Source organism: Drosophila mauritiana, chromosome 3R, assembly GCF_004382145.1.
Source record: "Drosophila mauritiana strain mau12 chromosome 3R, ASM438214v1, whole genome shotgun sequence".
Lineage (NCBI taxonomy): Eukaryota > Metazoa > Arthropoda > Insecta > Diptera > Drosophilidae > Drosophila > Drosophila mauritiana.
The window spans coordinates 9,726,951-9,749,700 of record NC_046670.1 but is presented as its reverse complement, the minus strand read 5'-3'; the positions used below and the strand labels follow the sequence as shown (position 1 = coordinate 9,749,700).

Here is a 22,750-nt window from a genome sequence, read left to right as displayed (position 1 = left end):
TCTTTAACGACGACGGCCTAAAACTATGCAACAAAATTTTACCACAATTCGCTGTGGCGTTTAAAACCGCGCACAAGACGCGTTTGAAGTCGAATTTATTTCACTTGTCAGGCCTTCGTGCTGAGGGAAGTAGTGATATTTGGCTTTTCCATTTTTCTTCATGGAAAAATACATTTGAATGCAGTCAAGCTTGGCACTGTCATTTAAATGTTTCACTTGAATCTGCCAAAGAACAAGTGTCTAAAAATGAATGCAAAATTTAGATCAAGGAACATGTGAGCAAACGATTTATTGGCACACGAAATAAATAATCACATTAAAACGACCGTTTTACCCAACGAAATAAGAAGTCACATAAATTTGATTATTTTCGCTTGTTTATTCTGGTTTGAATGTTTTTTTTTTTGGTTTTGGTTTTGTCTTGGCATTGGCATTTCATTTTTGTTGCTTACACTTTTCTGTATTTCATATTTCTATCGTTTCAACGATTTACATTTTTTAAATTACTTAAACATTAAGTTGATATTCGCTTGGGTTGAAGCTAAATGCAAATGAAACATTAATATTTTATCCAATATTTTATGCATCATTAAATAATCCATTAATTAACAATTAGTCGCGTGTTTCTGTGTATGTAAGCGCGTGAGTGTGAGTGCGAGTTCATTTAAGTGTATCCGTTCACATCATTAAAGCAAATATTTACAGTTACGTAGGGTTTGGGTGTGCATGTGTGGTCTTAACCGGGAATCACACGGACATCTCCTGCATGTGTATAAATTTAAATTGCATTCGATACAGATAAATAATGCAGTTTACGGCCGAGGGCTCCCTAATTTCCATCGCAGCTCGATAAGCCGACACACGTTCGCATTCCATGTCCATGTACTCCCATTCCAGCCGACTGGCCCCCGATTTAGCTACCAGTAATTAGTTGGGCCAACACGGTGGGCAGGAAGATGGCCACGACCCCCGCCGATCCCCGCCAATTGCTGCGGCCCGAAGATGTGGCGAAATAGGTCTCCAAGAAGCCACGGAGTCCGGTTCCCGATGACAGCGTCACTGCAATGGCCATCAAATAAATTTTTACAGAGAGAAGTAATAGTAGTTATGTATAGCCATGCAAACCTTGGATATAGAATGTTTTAAGTTACTTAAGAAATTAAACTTTTTTTGTTACGTTTCAACGCGATTTCGAAACACTAACTATTTCTTAGGCTCATTAGATACTTTAAAGCAACTATATATAATAATTTCAATAGAAAGATTAAAGTTTAATAAAGAAATTAAAAAGAGAAGCTTTATGGTGCTCGTTTTAAACTCAGATCATCTTTAAATCAGTTTGCTTGTTTACGGAAATATTTTCTTTTCAGTGCTTCGTGGCTGTCGGCAGTTATCCTTTTGAGGCTTACCTCTGGCCGGCACCGGATCCTTTTGCGGTGTGCCCAGCTCGATTTCCTTGTACTCCTGATAGAGATCGCCAATTTGCGCCGTACAACGCAGGATGAGTCCTCCGCTTCCAGCGCCTCCGCTGCCGCCGCTGCCACCCAGGTGCAGTGCGTTCGCCAGGCCATTGCCGTTGCCATTTCCATTGCCATTACCATTCCCATTCCCATTTCCATGGGCACTGAGCCCAGCCACAAAGTGAGTCGCCTGCAGCTGCAGCTTCAGACTGAGCCGGGATGCAATCAGGCTGTCAACCGTTCGAATGTACTGCGTTTCCTCCGTGCTGACCTGTCGCAAAAGGAAAGAAAAATATTAACAGATGCTGTCAAGAAAAGAAAGCATAACGCTTTTTATTTAGATCTTGACTTGGGTTAAATATTTTATATACTATCTTTCATTAAAGAGGCACATTTATACAGCAGGACGGCAGGATTTTTGTTGCAAATACAAATCAAATCAATCGACCCACTTTAAGCGCAATATTTTGAGTTTTTTTCCATTTTGCATACTAATCGAATGCTAGTACATGAGCTAAAATATGCTTTAAATTATTCATGGTGAGCTTCCAGCAGCAATTGCAGTTGCAACTGATTTTCTCTTCCGCTTCCGACGCACCCACCCATCCCCATCGTCCTTTCACTCCCTCAACCCTTTTGCGTTGAGTCCTTTTCCACAAGTCAGAAAATAATGTTGCAGCATGCAGGCCGAAAGGAGAAATAACAGCAGCAAAAGGGAAAAAAAGGCCAAAAAGAGTGCTAGAGTTTCGCATCGAGTTTTGTGCAACTGCATATGAATGGCAATTTGTCGTCTGTCCGTTTCTCCAACTCGTTCCCTTTTCTGTCTGTGCATATACAGTGTGTGTGGGGTTATTACAAGCATGTTGCACTTGTGGCCATGGCTGCTTGCCAGTGACCAATCCTTTGACCAGCTCACTCAGAAAAAAACTACTTGAGTGTGAAATACATAATGAAAATAATCCCAAAATAATTATGCGAATGTGAATATATTGAGATTGGCGACATAACAATTTGGTAATGCATTGAATCATTGTAATTTTATTTCAAATGCAATTTTTAGTGATTCTAACGTTTTTTTCTTTAGTGCAGCTGAGAAGTGTGCTGGGCTTTTTGGCCTGGCCAGGAAAGTGCAGTGGAGGCTGCGAGGCAAGGAAACGGACACTGAAAGCGAACGAAGCGAACGGACATGTGCATGTCATATTTTTGTTGTTGCTTGTGGCGAGTTGTTGGCCAAGTAGTTGTTGTTTCCACAGTTGTCGTTACGATTGTTGTTGCCACTGGCATTGCCATTTAAAAACGAGTTTTCAATGTTACACACAACTATGGCAAAAACAGAAACATCAAGAGACACTTATTCACTCATCCGCCCGGTTGGTTCGCCTGCCTTTTCCGCTCCCAACCAAAGTGTCCGGCATTTTGTTCGAGTGTACGCCAGTGTGTCCGTCCGTGTGAAGGCTGTTTGGCGTTGAAAACTGTTTAAGTGATGCCTTTTGAGGAGCGCTGAAAATTTCATTTCCGCCATGACACCAACAGCAGTGCCTAAGCTTGACTGCTGATGTGAATATTCTATGCTTATACGCATACGTATGTACTTTGTATATTTTGTATGCATATGCGACACTCCGGTGCGAGCTTTCCGCTTCATTTGCCTGAGTTTTCCTTTTGCTTCGCACACAATTTCCTTTTGGCGCGAAAAGAAAACTCTAAACTGCCGTGCAATGCTTTTAGTGCGCAAATGGCGCATCGTCCATTGTTGCAGCGGGAGAAAAAAATGGCGGGAAGTGCAGGCGCCATTTTGAAAACGCTCGTGCTGCCATTTCCGCTCTGCTGCATGTCCTGTTGCTGATTCATATCCTTAACCTCCTGGTATCCCGACCCCCGCAAAGTTCACATGACAACCTGGGCTTAGTCGACGAAAAAGATGCGACGGAAAACTCGCCGGCAATTTAAATACAATAAATATGCATTTCATTTCCACTTACAAACTCATTTGGGCGCCATTTACTTATGCATGTATTTTGGCCCCCTTCAAGACAAAAAGGTGTAAGATATAACGGGTTTCGCCAGAATTTGGGTCAGCTAAAAGGGAGCACTGAGAAAAATTCTAAAAAATGCAAGGCCATTTGAATATTTGATGGCAAGCTTTGTAGCCCAATAACATATCTGATTCGTACATCCCAAAAATGTTATTTGTTCAAATGATTTGATTCTAAAGGTCTTGGAGCACTGGTTTCATAACACCAAATTTTTCCTTGTGCAGAGGCTCTCAAGGATCTCTTCACCTTCATTTCCCCACCACTCGCCCACAACATTAAAAGCAAAAGCGCTTTATTGCCGAGCGCTCGCTGGTTTCTTGTTGTTGCTCGCCTTTTAACCCTTTTTACGAACAGCTTCTCACCCAAACACACACTGCCCCATTTTGTTTTGGGTTTTGTGCGTTTTTTGGCTTATCCTTTTTATTTTATTTGAATTTTATTTTTATTTTAATGCTGGCAGAGGCAAAGCCCAGACGCAGCGACATAAAAAGTCATTTTCAGTTGGCCCTGCTGCTTCTTTCCACTCGTTCCATCCCTTTTCCTTTGCCAGCCTCTGTCTCTTTCTGGGGCTATGTCCTATCTCGCTCTGCCGATTTAATGCCGCGTAATTTACGAGACACTCTTAAGAAGCCAAGCGCTTTAATTAAGCATGTGGCTGAGGCAGCGACCCGAAAGTGAAAATACCCTCATATTTCTTGTGATTTACCTTTACGGCATCGAGGACCCTCAACCTTCGACCTCTGGGCAATTAAATGAGCATTTGGCATTTGCTGGCCTAAACATTTTTGGCCGGAAAATTGTTTTCAAACAAGAAAGTTTGCTTGTGCTTGGCTTTTGGGCTACTATATGGCCAACTGTGTTTTGATGGCCTGGCAATTAATATCGTCTTGATAATTTCCTCTAGATGGGATTATGTAAATTGTGTGGAAAATAAACACAGCCCGTTTTAATATAAACAATGCGAAATTGCATTTTATATGTTTCGCAAATTACTTGTGTGGCTTTGAGTGAACAAATATTTCTGCCCCAATTTTGTATCTTAAAGTCCGACTCGCTATTATCGATTTTATTTAGACAGGGGCATCCATTAATCATGGGTAAGCCAAGCTTTAATTATGTCCTTAGTTTTCTATGCTCAATAAATAATTTATCAAAAATCGATGGCCGCACAAATCCGCACGTCTAATGGCCAGACTTTGGCCCTAATCTCAACTAATTCCCTCGAATCACCCACATAAAAGAAACACGGTTGGTCGAAAGAGAGAGAAAAAACGACTAACGCACTTTGAGCTACTTTTTCATTAATATGACAGAAACTTTTTAACAAATTATGTGAGTCGTTAAAGTTTTTTTTCGCCCCGTATAGCAGTGGGTCACACACATGTGGGTATCGCATTGGGGATTCGGTCGAGGCTTTAATCTCCAACTCAACACGTGCTGGGTCAATGCTTTCAGCTCGGAATTATTTATGGCACTGTTTTGTGTGACAGAGTATTATCCCTGGCCTTCTATCTAATTTAAAGAGCGAGAACAGCTCCAGCGAGCAGATCATAATTCAATATCAAAAAGGCATCTACTGCTCCGGCATATGAAACTAAATTGCACGGCCATTGCTACGGGAATGGATGCCATCCTTTTGCTATCCCCTTGTTGTTTTCTCTGGTAACATAAACACGTTATGCACGGTAAAATATGTTGTACTAGGAGTGAAAAGAAAAACATGAAATATTATATTTTATATAGCGGGTTATTAATGAAATCTAGCTCACCTGAAAGTGGATATGCAACCAATAGAAAGCTAAGCTACATTGTAATGAAAATCCCAAATTAATGACTGGTTCTCTTCACATTTTGCCCAGTGTAGATATAAAATTTTATGTGACAGACGGGCAGACGAGGCCCTACTATTCGCAATCCTCAAACACAGCGGCGTACTTTTGTCTCGGCTTTTGTCATTAGTTGGCTGCGAAGAAGTCTAGATAAAATGTTAAACGGCCTGCATGTGAGCGCTGGTAGCATGTGTGTGCGAGAGCCCAAAAAAGTAGACTACGGGAGACAGATATAAAACGACAGGATAAAACACACACATACGCACACATGCACACCAGTTCGGGGAGTCTGGAAATAGAAAGAGAGAAACAAAGCAAACGGACAGAGGAGGACACGTTATGTCTGATGATGTGGGTAGACATAATATAAAAATTTATGAAGCGTTTAATAAGTTTTCTTCTTGGATGTTTTTCTTTTTTTTTACTATTTTCTTCTTTTGCCCGCACCCTGGGAAATCGTAGAAAAGTTGAATTCGTTTAGCGGGCGTGTCAACTGAAAATTTGTTCATCTCGTAAATTCATTTAAAAGCCGTTGTCCGTCGTCCGTCGTCCTTTGTCCTTTGGCCATTTTGTCCACTGGCCCGTCCGGCAATTTCGTTTTTGCCACAAGTTGAACGTAATTTATTTTATGTCTCGGCTATGATTAATAACATTTCGAGCAAAGAGGAAACAGAAAAGGATTTCGGGGTTAGGTCAAAAAATTGGGATCTGGGTTCGCTTTAAAACGATTGCCGGAAGCATTTCGTTGTTGATTTATGCAACTGATTAGCGGATGCAGAAATAGAAGCGCCCTCAAATGACTAATGATCTTAGTGGCATCGTGGCAATGTTTATAGTTATCCTAGCAAAAAGATACAAGGTGCACAGTATCAAAAGCCTATGCTGAATGAAATATAATTCCAAGTATTCGCAGCAATCTAACGAATTCTTATAATATATTACCCAAATTCCTAACATATTTTTAAGCAACGTTTAATACTTTTAGCAAGACTCCTTTGATACTATAATCGTGAAGATTGCTGTTTGTGCGTATATATATGCAGATGACTTGTTTGCTAAGCCTCTCCTCCATATCGTTATGATAAATGACAAAAGAGGAAATCACGGCATCAAATCAAATCCTGGCATACAACCCTTTTTGCTTTATTGACTTCTCTGTGCTCGTAAGGGTATGGATAAGAAGAATACCCTGCGGTTTCTTGCTTGGCCTCCGACTTGAAATTTTTAATTAAGTGGGTAGGATGAGACCCCTTGTAATTCAGTCGCTTGACTCTGATTAAATTACACAATATTCATAAATAAAGAACAAATTTTGCGAGGCACGTCGCCCTGGATTAACCGAAAGCCACACATGTTCCCAAAAAGCAGTGGTGGGCGCCATTATGCAGGATTTACGATGCCGTTAGGCAAGTCAAAGCAGTTTAATTAGGCAAATCCCCCACGAACTTGGCCCAAACATCTTGAACCACCCAGACATTAATTAACAATCAATGCGCGGCATGATGTAAAACATTTTAATTGCCGATTGTAAAGCACTTCGGCCCAAGGCTATGGGAATTTGCTCGGATCAGACTATTTCGATCCTGACAATTATTCTTATTGTACACTTGTACATTTGTTTCGCCTTTTATAAGGCTTACAAATCCCTGTTTATGAATTGATTGCAAGGGAATACTTACGGGAATATTGTTAATGGTGAAACGAAGATCAGCTCGAGGACGAGATGGCAAAGTACTGCAGTTCGCACGCAAAACATCTCCTGGTTCGTATCGCGTGTGTTCCGTAAAAAGCTGCGGTCGCTTTTCCGGAAATTCTGAAAAGAACAATATATAAACACAAAAATAGTGGTTAAATAATTAAAATCATCGGGCTTAATTCAGTTTCTAACTCTGAACCCACTAATTCCATATAATTAAAGTTTAAATTGAAGTTTGAGTGTATGCAATATGCTGATTTGTGGTGTTAGCCTCTTTCTAAGCTCCTTGATTATTCCCGTTGCATTCTGAAAGGCGTGGAACAGTTTTTTCAGAAAATGCCATACCCTAAATTCCAGTTACCCCAGAGTACAAGTGTGTTCAGGACTTTGGTGGGTCCTTAATTGCTGGCAGCGGAGCGAAAAGGACCCGTCCTGGACCATTGTTCGCTGCACTTCCCAGTCACGCCTTTGCCAGCGACTAATGAGACACGATCTGTTTGTCATTGTCAGATACCCGTGAGCTCCTGTCAGATACTCGTGGCGCAGATACTCACCCACAACTTGCATCTGGGCGAAGGCTGTGGCCGTGGAATAGAGCGGGGCATCCGCCGTAACCTCGCAGCTGAATTGTCCGGACAGGCCGAAGCTAACGTTGCGGATGAGCACCGTGGTGGCATTCGAGCCGTTCTCCTGTGGGTAAATTCGAAAATACCGAGCCCATTCCAATCCGTCAAACAATAAGCCGAACTCCGAAAAGACAGCAACTTACGTCCACTCTGATGCCGGGGAACTGAAAGACCTTCGTGGGCGGATACTCGCCGGGTGTGTAGCGGTAGAATTCCATCTGGCCGCGGTAAAACTTAATGGAATACAGGGGCGCCTCCACCAATTGGTAATCGCACCGCAGGGCCACAGACTGACCCCTTCGCACCGCCGGAGGCTCCACCAGCAGATTTACGTCACGCAGCGCGGCCTGGCCAAAATCTGTAAAGGAGTTGAGATTTATTCAAAGGGTGCCATGAAGGTGGAGGTGCAGTTGAACAGTGAGAAAAATAATTGATGTCTTTTGATTTGTGGTTTCCACTTAAACAAATCTGTGTGGAGTGGTATGAAATGTTGTATTGTTAAGTATAATATTTTTTAATGACTTGACAGGAGATTGGTTCTTCATGACTTTCGGAAAAGATTCAGAAGCATACATAATTTTCTCTTAGTGTAATCTGAAGGACTCCGCCTATATGCCTTAATTTAAGGGGGAGATCTGCCGGCACCCTTTGTTATTTTAAAAGCCTTCGGCACTGGCTGAACACACTGGCATTTGCATGGCCGTTCAGGAGCGTGGAGCAATATTGAATCTGGCGACAGTGGATGCGGCTTCCTCATCATAGTCGTCCTTTTCTTGGCTCTCACACATAAGCCCCATGGGATTAAGAATTGCAGCCGCTGAAAGTGCAGCACACTCTTGGGCGCTTAAACCCTTATAACTTTGCAGCCAGACCAAACAGGGAAACCATCTCGCCGTAATCAGTGTTGGCCACTTCAGACTTTCGGTTTTGGCAACTATTTGCAAGTTTAGCACTTAAAAACATTAAGTATTAGAAGTCCAAGTAAGATTTCTCACATTGGACTTCAAATTTCATTTTAAGCATTAAAATCAAAATTAAATTTGTAATATAAAAAATAGCATCATAAAAATCGGTTCAAAATTGTCGAATATTTGATGCACTAAATTGACATAACCATCTCTGATTAAAAGTTGTTGAAGAGTCAACATGAGGTTGTGGAAATAGCTGATTTACTGTTCACCACTGATCTTCATTGCTTGGCCGTTTTCCATTCCCGTTTTCCCATTTTGCCGTATCCCATCCCATTTCCATCATCGTCATCGTTGTCGATGATGGCAGCAGGCAGCCGGCAAGGCAAAGTTGACTGACTACATCAAAAAGCAATTTTCCATTTGTTTTACAATATGCCCGACCCCGCCGCTTATCCTGGGTGTGTGGGTGCCACACATGGCCAGGCTCACGAGACAGACACACAGGCAGAGTCACAGTCACAGTTACTAACACAATCACAGCCATATGACTTCGACGTGTGTGTTTGCGATGAGAGTGTGTTTGGCTTTCCATAAACTCGCAAATCGTTTAAGCCGCCTTACGAGAAGTTGTAAACCTCTTTGCTGCCATTTTTTGCTCCTGCTCCTGGCTGCTGGGTCCTCGCATTGCTATTTTTCCGCCTGTGCTTTGTTTCAAATAGAAATCACGATAGGAACGCTGCATAATCGATGCCCACACACTGGGAAAAATGCAGGATCAAACGAGAGACGAACTTATCGGCATTTTCCTATTATCCTGTTTGGCAAGCAGGTAGATATAAAACTTTAAATAAAGCGGCCCAAATCTAATCCATTCTGGAAAATATACTTTATTCAACTAACTGATTTTTAATTCTTAGAGAGATTTTCTGATCTCTCTCTAAATACCTTCTGGTTTATTGTATAAATTTGACATAAATCCAGATTTGTTTCCCAATTCAGGTGTTATTTTCTCCCACAGCCCCTCAACGACCCCTCGTCCTGCCCTGTGGGCGTGGCTCAATATCCGCTCGACTTGGGCTTGTTGCTCTTGCTACAGTGCTCCTGCTGTTTCATCTTCATTTTCATCGACAGCTTCCTGCGTTGTGTTGTCTTCGTTTCACTTTATGTCTACTATCTTTTTTTTTCGCACGCCACCCTGTGCAGTTTGAGCATTCGGCCATTTGCCTTTGGAAATTAGGCCGGCTTAGCTTTACAGCCCCATGCAGTTGAAGTGGCTCCTGCCGGCTCCTTTCACATGGACGTGGCATATGGCAAATGCCGATGGTGAAAAAAGCCACTGGCCTAGATGATGAATTCTTGTCAGCAGTGATTTCGCCTGCCGACTGGAAGAACTTTATGGCCCTTCGATGGATTGCCAGGGATCTGTATCAACTTGGGCCCAGTCAGCCGGCAGCAGCTTAGCCCGATTTGCAGGCAGTGGAAACGCGGCGGGCTTCCACATAATGACCTTAAATTTTTCGATTGCCCTCAACGGGCTTATCTACCCCCCCTTCCCCAACTTACCACTGTCCCATTAACTTTTATGCAACTTTGCCATTGCGAAAGGGTACAAAAAAGCGTTGGGGAAAAACGAGAGGAAAATTGTGAAATATGTGCAGCTGTGATCATAAAACGTTTATTGACTGCAAAATTCAATATATCATGCATTCACCATTATGACAATATGCAGTTGCACAAACGCTCATATATTTACGCAAGTATGCATGTCTGCGTGCCAGGGGCGTCGTTATGAAGTTTTCCCCTTTCATTCGCTGGCAAAAAAAAACCTTACAATACTTTCCTTTAAATAATAACTCTTCTCGTTCCAAAATTAATCCATGATGTAGACTTTTGTATGCACCTGCAAGAGCTGGGTGAATTCCTTTCAAGTCCTGACTGCAGTCTAGGCATCCCCTTGGCATCTTTATGACTACGTCCCTGCCATGTGTAGAAAAACCCGCACACTCATAAACTTTTGCAACGCCACTCGCCCAGATTTAGTTACAAATGAGAGTGGTAAATGCAAGGGGGTGGGGCTTAGAATGCCTCCTTTTGGTCCTTTTGGAGGAAGTAAAATGCCGAGGGGGACCAGGAGCAGCTGTTGGTAAACTAAAGCCAGACGAACTTTTCGCAGACATGCGAATCGGGGCACTCCAAGTGAATGAAAATCGGTGGAAAAAGCGGGAATGTGCAAGCTATGTGATGAACTCACTTGCGAGAATTTATGGCTAATATTTTTATTGTCATAAAGACAGGCAGACGTGAAGAACAAGATAGCGATAAGACGCAGGAGTAGCACCAAAACCAATTTAACTTATTGCGAAGATCGAGTACGTTTTTAAACTTGTTAAACTCCTTATTTTAAGTGAAATAAACGTTTTAGCACATTTTGGTTTTTTCTCCTTCCCCTTTAATGTATACTCTTTATTTCCGAGTACTGGTTTGTAGGCATCGCTACCACGAAAAACAAACCATTTTGTGAAACAACCCACACTTCCTTTTCAGGAGCGAAAATTGGTTTTTCGGATGATACAACCTACATCCAATAAATGTTTAAAAGTTAAACAATTTACGACGTAAAATACAATAACAACATTTTACGCATGAATACTTCATGTAATTACGCGTGCCCGAAAATGAACAAAATTAACAAAAATATAAATCGCGTGGTTGCACACAGACAAACAGGATCAAACAGATACAGACGCCTTTGGGCCAAAAAGTATATGTGTGTATGCGTGTGAGTGTGTGTGTTTCAAAATACATTTTCTGTGGCATTTCGCGATAATTAACGCAATATTTCAGCTGCACAAAATACTAAAAAGCACCAGCAATAACGTATAATTTTTGCCACGAGCAAAAAATGCTCGCAATTATTTAGCATAATGCATAAGCAACTACAACGGTATATATTAGAAAGAGAGAGAGAGAGAGAGAGAGAGAGAGCATAGAAATATTTGCATAAATTTTACACAGCCAAATTGCCGTTGAAATTACATTTGAAGTGGATGGCCAAATGTTTTAGGGGTTTGTGGAGTGGTCTACGGTCAACGTTTTTGTAGACAAATTGGCGCTGTTACAGTTTTGAAAAGTTTCTGACATATTTCGCTCGACCCACTTTCCGACAAAGAGCGAAAGAGACGGCGCTAAAGTTCGAGAGAGGGAGAGACAGGAGATGGACAAAGCCGGCATGATATAATTATGTGTTGAATTATGAATTGAAATGCTGAAAAGTTTTTATAGTTTTTATGCGTTATGAAAACTTGCCATTCAACTAACATTTTTGGCCAACATTTATTGCTAATTCTAACAGTGAGCAGTGTGTCTGAATACTTTTAGAGGATTTTAATGGACTCAAACTCGTCATTACAAATGATATCTGCGGAGCGAGCAGAGAACGTTCATAACAATGTTTTTCTCGATAAAGTGGATTAGGGAAATGATTGAATTGTGATTAGTTATGAATCATATTTTCGGAAGTCTGCTAGATAATTCAATTATGAGTGTTGTGACGGATTTGGGTAATAAATAAAATAATTTTGTTTTCGAACTGAGTGTATTGAGAATATTATATAATTTCATAGACAATTATGTCAAATTTCGTATTCTTCAAGGCGCATCTACTTTATTTACTTTTTGTTCATTCCGTTTTATAAATGTATTTCTGAATTTGAGTATGGCCTTGTGCTATCAGTTACGAGTTCGAATCATCTTTAACTATACATGCATATGTGGGACTTTCATCTCCGACTTTTGAGCTTGGTATTTGCATGCGGCCAATAAACATAAAAATGAATGTCAGCCATGTGGGCGACCATTGTTGTTTGGGCCTGTAGGAGATGCCACTTCGAATGCCTCATGTCATATCAATTCAATTATATTTTATATCACACAGTTGGCGCACAAAGCCGAAGAAAAGGCTCCATGCTGCTACCATTATTGCTGACAATATACTTGTAGTATTATAGTTTATGCTCCTCTTTTTGTGGTTTATTATACTGTTCACACATGTGTGTAGTTTAATTTGATGGAAGCACCTTGAGAGGCTTCAATCGATAATGGCTCTAACCGATCGGAATTATTCGCTTTGTTTCGAGCTCAAGGCGTTGATTACCTCGGCTGTTTTGTGTAAAATTGATTTTGTGGCTAATTGCCCGGCACACACAAGCTGAATCCTCTTGGACTAATCCCTTATTTTATCCCCAAACATCAGACACACACGTCCAGGTAAACAAAGACAGCCATTCCGCAGGTGAGGTGCGTGTTTGGGTTCTGATAACAAATTGCAGCGAATAGCGGTGGGAACTCGGTCGGATGAAAGTGCGGTGATGGGCCAGAAATAAACCACCGCACGAACCTTTTGTAATTAAATGTTGAAAGCAATTTCACGCCCAAAACCGATTCACGCAAGCAAAAGGGTGTGAGCCATGTCCCTGCTTTCCACCATGTGCATCCCCTTTAATGTTTTGCGGTGCTTAAATAAATTTCCACAAAATGTGCGTAATTAATGCGGAAATCTCGGCAGGGATTCTGTAAATCACTGGCTATCAATTTGTCTGTCCGGCAATCGGCCTAAGTGAAAATATCACTGCGTTTCAGATACAGTTAACATGTCTAAAATCGGTGCATCATGTTCAATATCAATTAGGTCGCTCTTAAAGCAGAAACTAATTTATATTTTAGGAAGGAAAATTGAACCTAAGCTTATATTTTAATATATTATTATTCTACATCTTGAAATGTATTGGGACTGTACCAATTTTCGGCAAGTGTTCGTTTATTCGATTGTTTGCAATTGCGGTCACTACCATGTTGCACGCACAATCTGACGCCTTTCGGGTTTCTTATCGACTGGCAGTGTTCATTGATTGCAGTTCATTAAGCACGCGCAGGCTCACGCATTTTCCGTTGCCTTTGATTTTCCACCACCCCCGTTGGGTCACCTTGCTCAACACCCAGCAGCCACTCCATTGCGTCGACACCTGATGACTTGGCTCATTAGCTGGGCATCCCGTTCGCACCTCCAGGCACTTGACCATGGCCAGTTGGGTCCTGGCTGCTGGACGCTGGAGTCCTCGCCGCCAAGCTGTGCATATATTTTCATAAAATCCCCATCTCACCTTCCATTCACCAACGGCTCCTTCAAGCCTGATTCCGCATCTCGGGCCATTATTGTTGATTGCTTATTCATGCATTCAGTCATTTATTCATATGCCTGAATCTTGGGCGTTGAGAACTTTGCTTGTTTGCCTTGTTATCAAAATGAAACTTTCCACTTTCGGATCTAAGGACTCGTCCTTCCCCGCTGATATTCCACTCTTGTCCCCCGAAACTAGCCGAAATTAATTGCGCTGCTCGGGCTCAGTGCTGTTTATATTTTAAATTAATTATAAATATTTATTTATCCTGATTAGTTAAGTGGGCGGTCGGACTGCCAGCTCGTCGGGGGGGCTTAACCAAATTGATTTCGGTTTATTTTAGCATCGGCCAGCGCTTTTGCGGGGCCATCGATTACAAAGCGTTGGCTTTAAAGCCATCCGACCAACCAATCAGCCAGCGGCAATGGAAACTCAATTGCACGCTGTCCATTACTCTTGGTCCACACTGAGCGGGAAAATGCGGTTTTAGAGGAAAACTCTAGATCTAATTAGTTTCAAGTCGAGTTTTGTTAATAAACATCAGGTTCCTGGCTTACGGAAAATGTAGCTTATGTCTATGCAATGTATCTATTTCTAATGTATGTAATATCTAAAGTTAATTAGATAAAATCAGCGCATAGCTGAATATTAAATATCGTAGGTTCTAAAGCAGTGTCCCCCCTTTTTGCTCAATGTACTCGCATCAGACTCCGCTGCCTTGCTAACCGGATCCATTTTTCCCATCCTGCTGTCTTGCTCCTCTTTGTGGTTTTCTATAATTGATGGCAGCATCAATTCCAAACGAAATAATCAAGCCATACAAGAGGACCACGGAGGATGGGCAAGAGGACTGGCCACGAAAAAAGCAGAGCCACAAGTGCAGACGGTACAGTGCAGCACACACGTGTATGGCCGGCACACGTAGCCCGATTTGCCATGTTTCTTCGCTGCATACTTTCGTGGGCCAAAGTTAATTTCAGGTTTAAGTGGCAGCAACTGCAGCTGCTGCAGTCGAATTATTGAAGCCAGCAAAAAGCGAATGGGACGTATGGGACGTAGGGGGGGAGGGGGGCGAAAACGTTTAAATGAAAAACACGAGTCAATTTATATTGCGCTGACGTACCGCCCAACATATCCCAACCCCCCCTCACCAAATCTCCTACTGCCATTTAATCTTCTTCCATTTCTTGGCGCTATTTTCAAATGTTTTTCTTTGCTGTTTAGCCATTTTTTGCTGCTGTGGCAGTTGTAGCGAAAAAAGAAACCAAAAGCAAGCTTTGTGTGTTGGTTTCCTTTTTTCGACTGCCCATGTGTGTTTGTCTCTCCCTTCTGTTTTTTTTTATGTATTTTTTTTTTGGTAAAGCTGTACAGAAATCTGCACAAAAATGCACGGAAATTCATCTTGATTTGTGTTGAGCGTTTTTATTTATTTTTTTCCGACTCCCCCCGTGTATATCTTATTCAAGGGCTAAAACTGCAGCAGTTTTTTTCATTCAGCACATCTCTATATCACTTTGGTTTGGCGGTTTGTCTTCTCCACTTTATCCCCAGCGTTTTTTGTGCGAGTTTTGCCCCGGGGGGCGTGGCGCACTAAATCAGAGACATTTAAGCACGTTTTGTTAAAAGTCACTTACTGCACTCGACCATGGCTCATTTGCCGCCTTCCACCACCTCCTACCTACTTACCACAGAAAAGGCACAGTAGCAGTAGCCACTGCATCACGTTGCTGCCATAGTTGCAACTATAGTTGCTGTTGCTGCTGCTGTTGCTGCTTCTGCTGCTGCGGGTGATTCTTGTGCGACAGCAACACCTACGCACTGCCGTTGTCGCAATGTCTGCTGATGGCAACATGTGACTGTGCATTTCCGCGTTTTCCAGCTTGCAGCTACAGTTGCACGTTGCTGCTGCTGCTCTGAGTGATGTGCTAAAAGTTGATAGTGTCTGCCACATTGTCAACGCGCTCGGACACTAATTAAGTGCGAAACGAATGTCTGCTTGTCTCGGCAAGTCCTTGCTAAATTATGCTAATTTATTTTATTCCCAGAGACAGACCGTTTGTGTCCGGGATTCGTTGGTAATTTATACGAATTTATTTTTCAAATATTCCTCAGAATGTTGGCACGCACTTTATTACGTATTTCGATTAGTTGTTGGTGTATTTTCATTTATACTTTGCACATCGAACTCAAACTTTATGCCCGCCACTATTTCGATCTCTTTCCTCGCGAGATGTCCTGTCTCTTTCATCGCCGCGATGCGAACGCGTCACGCAATCGTCAGAATTGCGACTGAATGCTCGAATGTTGCTGCTGTCCGTTGGTGTTGCGCTGCCATCAGTTGATGTTGATGTTGCTTTCGCCGCTGCTGCTGTCGCTCGGCAACATGTTGCCTGGAAAACGTCGATGGCAGTGCCTTGCAGTTGTTCTTCCGCGAAAATGTTTGTCGTTTGACGTTTATGGGGGATTTAAGTGCGCCTCCTAATTACTTCATATGCTGCTCCATAACTACGACCTGCAGTGTCTGGAAGAAGACGGCGGAAAATGCCTCAATTAGTTGTTGACACAGGCAGAAATATTAATTTTATTGCTGTCTCGTAAAGTGCACAAAGTTACAAATAAAAATTCCAGCGATCGTCACGTGCGGCGACCCTTTTCCGCATTGATTTATGCGTTCAGGGACCCGAGATAGCAAAGTATCGCGGCCCCCGTGCCCAATGACCTTTCCCCCCCATTCGCTTGGGGGCACAAAAATGCGAGCGAGGGACTAATTAGCAGGCCGTCCACTCGAAGGCATCCAATTTGGATTTGGTTATTTCGCCGGCCGCCAGCAATCGGGTTTTGCATTATTTACGACTTTCCCCAATGCTCAATTATGCGCTTCAATGCAGGAAGCCGCACATTTGCCGCCAGTCCTTCAAACTACGAGTATGCCCCCTAAAAAAAAGAGTTCTTCTCTGCTCCGCTTCCTGTTTTGGCATTGTTCACCAATTGTTTCAAAAACAAAGAAGGGCATTTGGTCCTATGCGCACGTAGAGAAATGGGAAACTACCTAGAATTTTTATTACTTTCTATTATGTTACATTAATCTATGCGCTTCTCGATGTAAACTAAAGTTAACTGATGACCATTCTCAATGAAAACTGCATAACATAATGTTATAAGCAACATTCTGATTTGTTTGCAGTTAACAGAGCTAGATATGCAATGATAACATAACTTTCTAGGAAGAAGAATGTTACTATTTTCTTATTTGGCTTACAAAAGTATAACCGCTGCAACTATTATTTACCTTTTTATCCTTTCCTGCTACTACCATGCTTTTCTCTCAGTGTATGCAAAGTTTGGCTAATTGCTGGGGCAGCATCAGCATTGTTCCATGCATTTCCAGCTGACGGAAAATCGTGCGCTGAAACCAAAAATCACTTCCGCTTGGTCATTGATTGGCGGGTGGGGCAGGGGTAGTAGTGGGTTAAGCCCAGCGGTGGGTTAAGGGGATAGAGAGGCCTGCACTTCACACATCATTTCCTCTGCTCAACATTTATTATGCCATTTGTGTGAGACCGAATTGTCACAATTAGTCGAGAGATGGGTGCGAAAGGGATGGATGTTGCGGCTCTATATATAGACCGTTTCCCCCCCTGATTTTTCCACTGCACTTTCCCCACCCTTTTCCCACTCGCACTCATGCCAAAGTGCCCTCCGATTCATTTATAATATTTTGTCATTGTCTGGCCGGAGTTGCTGCATTTTATTAATTTGTTTGTCATATTTTCACGTTTGTTTATTGATTAAAATGTGTGCACAGGCGTCTGACATTTTTTGGATGGGGGGCGGGGTGGTGGTGAAGGGAATGGAATGGATGATTTTGAGTCTGCTGCCAGCCGTTGTTGTTGTATTTGCGGTTCTTTCTGGCTGCTGTAAACATGTGTTGCCGGCAACATTATCACTGCTGTTGCATTGTTATTTTTATTCCCTGCCTGTTTCCACCAACATCCCCTACCCTTCCCTTCCACGAGAAAGCCCCTGTCTGGTATTTTAAATAAAACATCATTTTTTGTAATTGTTGGCTCGGCGTGAAACATTCTATTGCCCCATCGCTTTCCCCCCAGTTCTTTTGTTTACCTAGGCTACAGTTGCAAACATTTTCCTTTTCCCCACTTTTCCTCCCCAACTCATCCCCGTTTGTTTGTACAAATTATTATGAATGATAATTTTGTCTGTCGCATTTTTCATGCATTTTCCCCTCTCTGACGCTTTTATGGCCATCCTTGTTGTTTTTATGCCTGTGGCTTTGTTTTATGAATTTTATAATTAATTGTGTTTGACATATTTTATATGCTTTTGCTGCTTTCGCCTTTTTCGTGCCTAAATGATTTTACAATTTGATTGATTTTGCCTAATATTTTGCCATTTATCTTTATGGCAAAACACTACGGACAGGAAGGTGATTTTACAATTTATTTATAACATGCCATTAAAAGGTAAAAAGCCGAAAAAAGCAATTGTGGTCTGCGTTCATGACTTTAGCAACTAATGTTCTGTCACCGTCAGTGTATTTATTATAAATATTTTAAATCGAACTCTCTTTAATTTATAATTGGAAATAACTTATATGCAAAACTACAAAAGAACTGTGAACCTAGACAAAAAACGAATACCAAATGCAATTACATTGCATTTATAATTTAGGACATTTTTGAAAATTAGCGCTTTTGGCGCACTCCAACGCTTAGACAGATATTAATTTATAAAATATATGACAATAAACAATAAATGTATGCCAATTGTATCCGGCCTACAAAAAGAAGGCCGAAATTGAAGGCTTTGCCTTCCCCCATCTAAATTCCCTGTTTCCTTTGTCACTATATTTAATTCTATTCATTTTAATTAGCTCTGATACACTTATTGAGTTCAACCTCTGCAGCCCAAACCAAAACAGTCACTGTCAGGACGAGGAACATTTGTATTGTAATTGTCATTTGGGACGAGTGAATTGCCACATATGTAACTGTGGCTGTAAGCCTGACTGTCGCTTGTCGCTGGCACATTTTGGCCAAAAAGACAAATGACAAAAGACAATTAGCTAACTGAAGGCAGGAAGCCTCTTAGACATTTGCCTGTGCGAGTTGGTTTTAATTAAAAGCAGATTAGCATTGCGCGTGCAGCGAATTTGCGTGGGAAAAGCCAGCCCACCGCCACCCACTTTTCACGAAAATTATTGTTCCCCATTTTTTGGCAGGGCGTCGCATGGCACTGAATGGCCTGGGCACTCAAACCCATCCGCTTGTTACCCCATTTCAGGCATCTCGAGCGCATTTGTCTGGAGACATTGACAATGACAGCGGCTCAAGAGTTGGCTATACAGTACACCCCCCCTACAAAGCACACATCCGCGTGTCTGTGTCTGTGCGAGGTTACTGTCTCAGACAATTGCCGGAATAAAGCCAACGCCATTTGGAGTGCTGGCTCCTGGGGTCCTGGGCTCGTGGCTCCTGGTTCCCTTACATTTTCATTCCTGCCAGCGCGGCTCTCGTTACTTTTAATTCCAGTACTTGAATGGAACATTTTTATGCACGCTTCTCGCATGCAACACAACTCGAAAATGGGGCTGGGAAAAAGGGGAGTACACTGAAAAAAGTGGATTTTAAATGCGAAATTTGTCCAGAGACACATTCGATTGAATTTGAAGTGTAAAAGTAGCTAAATGTTACATCATTTATCCATTAATTTAATATCAATAGTGTGTTTTAGCCCACAATAGTTATCTTATATAATATAATTAACTATAATGAAAATAATCCCTATTGATAGGTAATAAGATTTAGTTCCCTTTGTCTCAGGCTTTGTTTGTGATGATGGGTTGTGGCCAGTTTTAAGCCTCTGATCTCATCGTCGATAGGCAATTACTATAAATAATTTAAAGCATAAGCCACACATGACCTTATTGGCAATGAATTTGAATTTTGTTTCTATTTGATATCAATAAGTGGTTCCCATCTTTCTAACTTAACAGTTTGCAGAGAAATTCCGGTTATTTAACGTAATAAACACAGTGTTCACGAACCTAAGTAACATATTGTGTTTAATTATGATTTTTTTCAGAATTTTCGCTCAGTGTGCGAGTACTCCTTGTTACTCGCCACATCAGTCACCGCTCACTTGACACATTTCGCCTGCCATGACGCAATTGGCACGAAGACATGCCCAGCACATGGGCAATAAAAGTTGCCGGGGAACTCCAGTTGTTGCAGCTCCTGTTTCTGCTGCCTCTGCTGATGACTTAAAAATAGCTACAAGTTTTTCACACCAAATTGCCAGAGCGTCAGCCGCCAACAAATTGAAATGTTGATTTCAAAGTTTCGGTGCTCCGAAACGGGCCATCAGCTGTCAGGTGAGCATGAGACCCAGATGGGCCAAAGTCCCTCGGATTGTCATAAATCTGTCGCTGCTGCAGTCGATGACATTGATCCCGGGGGTGGTGCTTTGGAGGTGCCACACAGCCGTGGTGCAGCGACGTTGTGATGTCATCGGCGGTGCTGCGGCATTAAGTCGGCGTCTCTTCCTGCTGCCCGCGGGTGGAACATTTAAGTGCCCGGTCGCTCCGTTCGCGCCAAGTCAAAGATTTTCACATCAGCTTAATTACTGCGGCAGCTACGTTAACCCATCGACCGCCAATAAAATTGAGAAGGAAACTGGGACATGTACGTGCTATAAACTGCTGATTACCTTCGATTTTAATATACCAGAAACTCACTACTTCAAATAACCTTCAAAATACGCTCTTTAGTTTTATTTCAAATTGAATATATCGCATTTTTAAATATTTAATAAAGGAAATGAACAAAGTTGTATACAAATTAATTTAAAAAATGTAGGACCAATCACTGAATAATGAGCTTATAATTTTATTTCAATGACAAATTACTCTTTTCCCATTTTTTAGTAAGCCATTGCCATTGGAATTTTCCGCACAGAAATTCTTGGTAATCTCATCAGAGTAAACTGTTATTCACTCGATGAATTTCTGATCCTTGAGCCGATTTCAATGGGTTAAGCGTTGGGGGGCTAAGTCAGCGATTTCCGAGCGCCGATTGGGGGCATGCAGCATCAGAACGTCGGCTGCACTCTGCAGCACTTAATTGCCGCAGAAACGCATAAATGCGCTTTTATTAAATGCGCTTTAAAATTGATTTTGCACGCCCAATGATCGGCATGTGGTTAACCCCTACCCCGCCACCCGGCCAAACAAGCCGCCTTTAATTTAACCCTCTTCATGTGGCAACTTTCCCACATTTGCGGTTCCGTCCGACGCTGAGCCTTTTGCATGAATGGCCTTTATTCATAATCATATTTTGTAAATTCATACGCATTTATTTTTGCTTTTCGCCTCTCTGGCTTTTGCGTTTTTCCGCTGATTTTGCTTGCCAACTTGACTTTGAATCTTTGCGCTGCTGGCTTCTGTTTCCACTTTTGATGCCCCGCGAATTAATTAAAAGCCCCGCCCCGAAAGTTAAGTAAAGCGCGTGCATTGTGTTGTAGCGGCTGACACGCCCATTTTAGCATCAAATCCGCGATTCGCCGAGCGTGCGAAATTTATAAATGGCCCAAAGAGGGCCAGCCGAAGTGCTGCTGAGGAACTTTTGAGTTGAGTTATTCTATGGTTTTGCGGAACTTGAGTCGCAAATAGGATTGCAATGGGTCTTCAGGCTACCCCCCTTCGCCCTTCGTTTGGCCATCAAAATTTCAGGAACTGATTCCTGAACTCGGTCCTGACCCCCAGCTAATAACATTTGGCCTTTTCCGTTTCCTTCGCTTGCTTTTTTCTCTGGCAAATCTCACACAAAATCCAATTACGTAACGGAAAGAAAACCCCGACTAAGGTCGAAATTCACCCACACACACACAGCACTTGAAATCCAATTTTCATAATAAGCATGAAAAAAAGAAGGACTAACGGATGCGAATTTAATAATAATATAATTTCGGCACAATTATCTCAACAAATTAAGCCAAACCGCCGAGCAGTTCAGTTCAAGTGAGCAGATCTAACAGGCTCCTGCACCACCCAGCTGTTTTTGTTGGCGTATTTGGGTGGTGCTGCTGACTCTTTTTGACCCACAACGACAGCTCATTTTGCGGGCACATGGGCCTGAGGTCGGGCCCTCGTTCTATGTAATTAAATTGAAATTTCAATATTGCGAGTGGCCTGGCCCCTCAGAGCAGCGTGGGGATCGAAGGGGAGCCGAAGGACCAAGTACTTTCCTCCACGAGGAAAAGCCCGGAGGAGCAGGAGCCTCCCGCAGCCGGCGGGAATCCGGCGGAGAGAGCCAACCAGCTGTCGTCGTCGTCGCCGCGCTTGCTGGAACTCGGTTGATTTATAAGCCGTGGCCAAAAATGCTCCAAAATTAAAGTGTAATTTATGTGGCAGCCTCTCGCACATCCTGCGGATCCTGTTCATCCGCCAAGTGCGTGCGTTGGCCGCTGCCGGGCGACCTTGCTAGTTGGCTCACAGACCTAGCGACACGTAGAAAAATCCATAAACATGTCCGGGACAAATTAAAAACCTAAGCAAAGTGCATACATTTGAATTTACTTATATCGATTATGTCATTTTAACATAAAGAAAGCAAAATATATACTTTCCATTTAAATAAGTTAGCACTTAAGAAACAGCTAGCTTTGGAAGTAATTGTTAAATTGTCCGATTTTTCTCAGTGCACGAATCAACGCTGTATGTGAAAAAATGAAAATACTTGGCGCGCTTAATGTTGCCTGGCCAACTTTGACCCGCCAGCACATCACCTGGCACCCAACCGCCCAGCCACCCACCCAGTCACCCACCCGAATGTGCCCCACCCATACGCAAAGTGTTAATGTGTTTATGGAGCTGGTGACTTCGCCATACGTCCGTGGACTGGTGAAGCCCCATTCCTTGGGCTTCCTGCCGCCTTTCGTCCTGCGTGGCTTCGAGTGTCCTTTGCTCTTTTGCGCCGTTTGCCACTTGAGTTATTTAAA

At 42.4% G+C, this 22,750-nt stretch overlaps 2 protein-coding genes across 2 annotated transcripts in view; both read right to left on the bottom strand.

Annotated features, from left to right (window-relative positions):
• Nucleotides 1-381: 381 nt before the first annotated feature.
• Nucleotides 382-22,750, bottom strand: part of LOC117145070 — a 33,195-nt gene continuing 10,826 nt past the window's right edge. Inside the window, exons 2-7 of the mRNA XM_033310585.1 lie at nucleotides 15,422-16,256; nucleotides 7,791-8,005; nucleotides 7,576-7,711; nucleotides 7,005-7,138; nucleotides 1,410-1,731; nucleotides 382-1,059 (exon numbers count right to left, since the gene is read on the bottom strand). Of these exons, the coding sequence (XP_033166476.1) occupies nucleotides 914-1,059; nucleotides 1,410-1,731; nucleotides 7,005-7,138; nucleotides 7,576-7,711; nucleotides 7,791-8,005; nucleotides 15,422-15,686 (1,218 nt within the window). The 5' untranslated portion in view covers nucleotides 15,687-16,256 and the 3' untranslated portion in view covers nucleotides 382-913. The remainder of the gene's footprint in view (nucleotides 1,060-1,409; nucleotides 1,732-7,004; nucleotides 7,139-7,575; nucleotides 7,712-7,790; nucleotides 8,006-15,421; nucleotides 16,257-22,750) is intronic.
• On the bottom strand, nucleotides 21,912-22,193 carry LOC117145303. Its single transcript, XM_033310897.1, has one exon. It carries the CDS (start codon nucleotides 22,191-22,193, stop codon nucleotides 21,912-21,914), a length of 282 nt encoding a protein of 93 aa, XP_033166788.1.

Coding starts and splice junctions, on each gene's coding strand:
- LOC117145303 (XM_033310897.1), bottom strand. CDS start 22,193: ATGAACAGGATCCGCAGGATGTGCGAGAGGCTGCCACATAAATTACAC.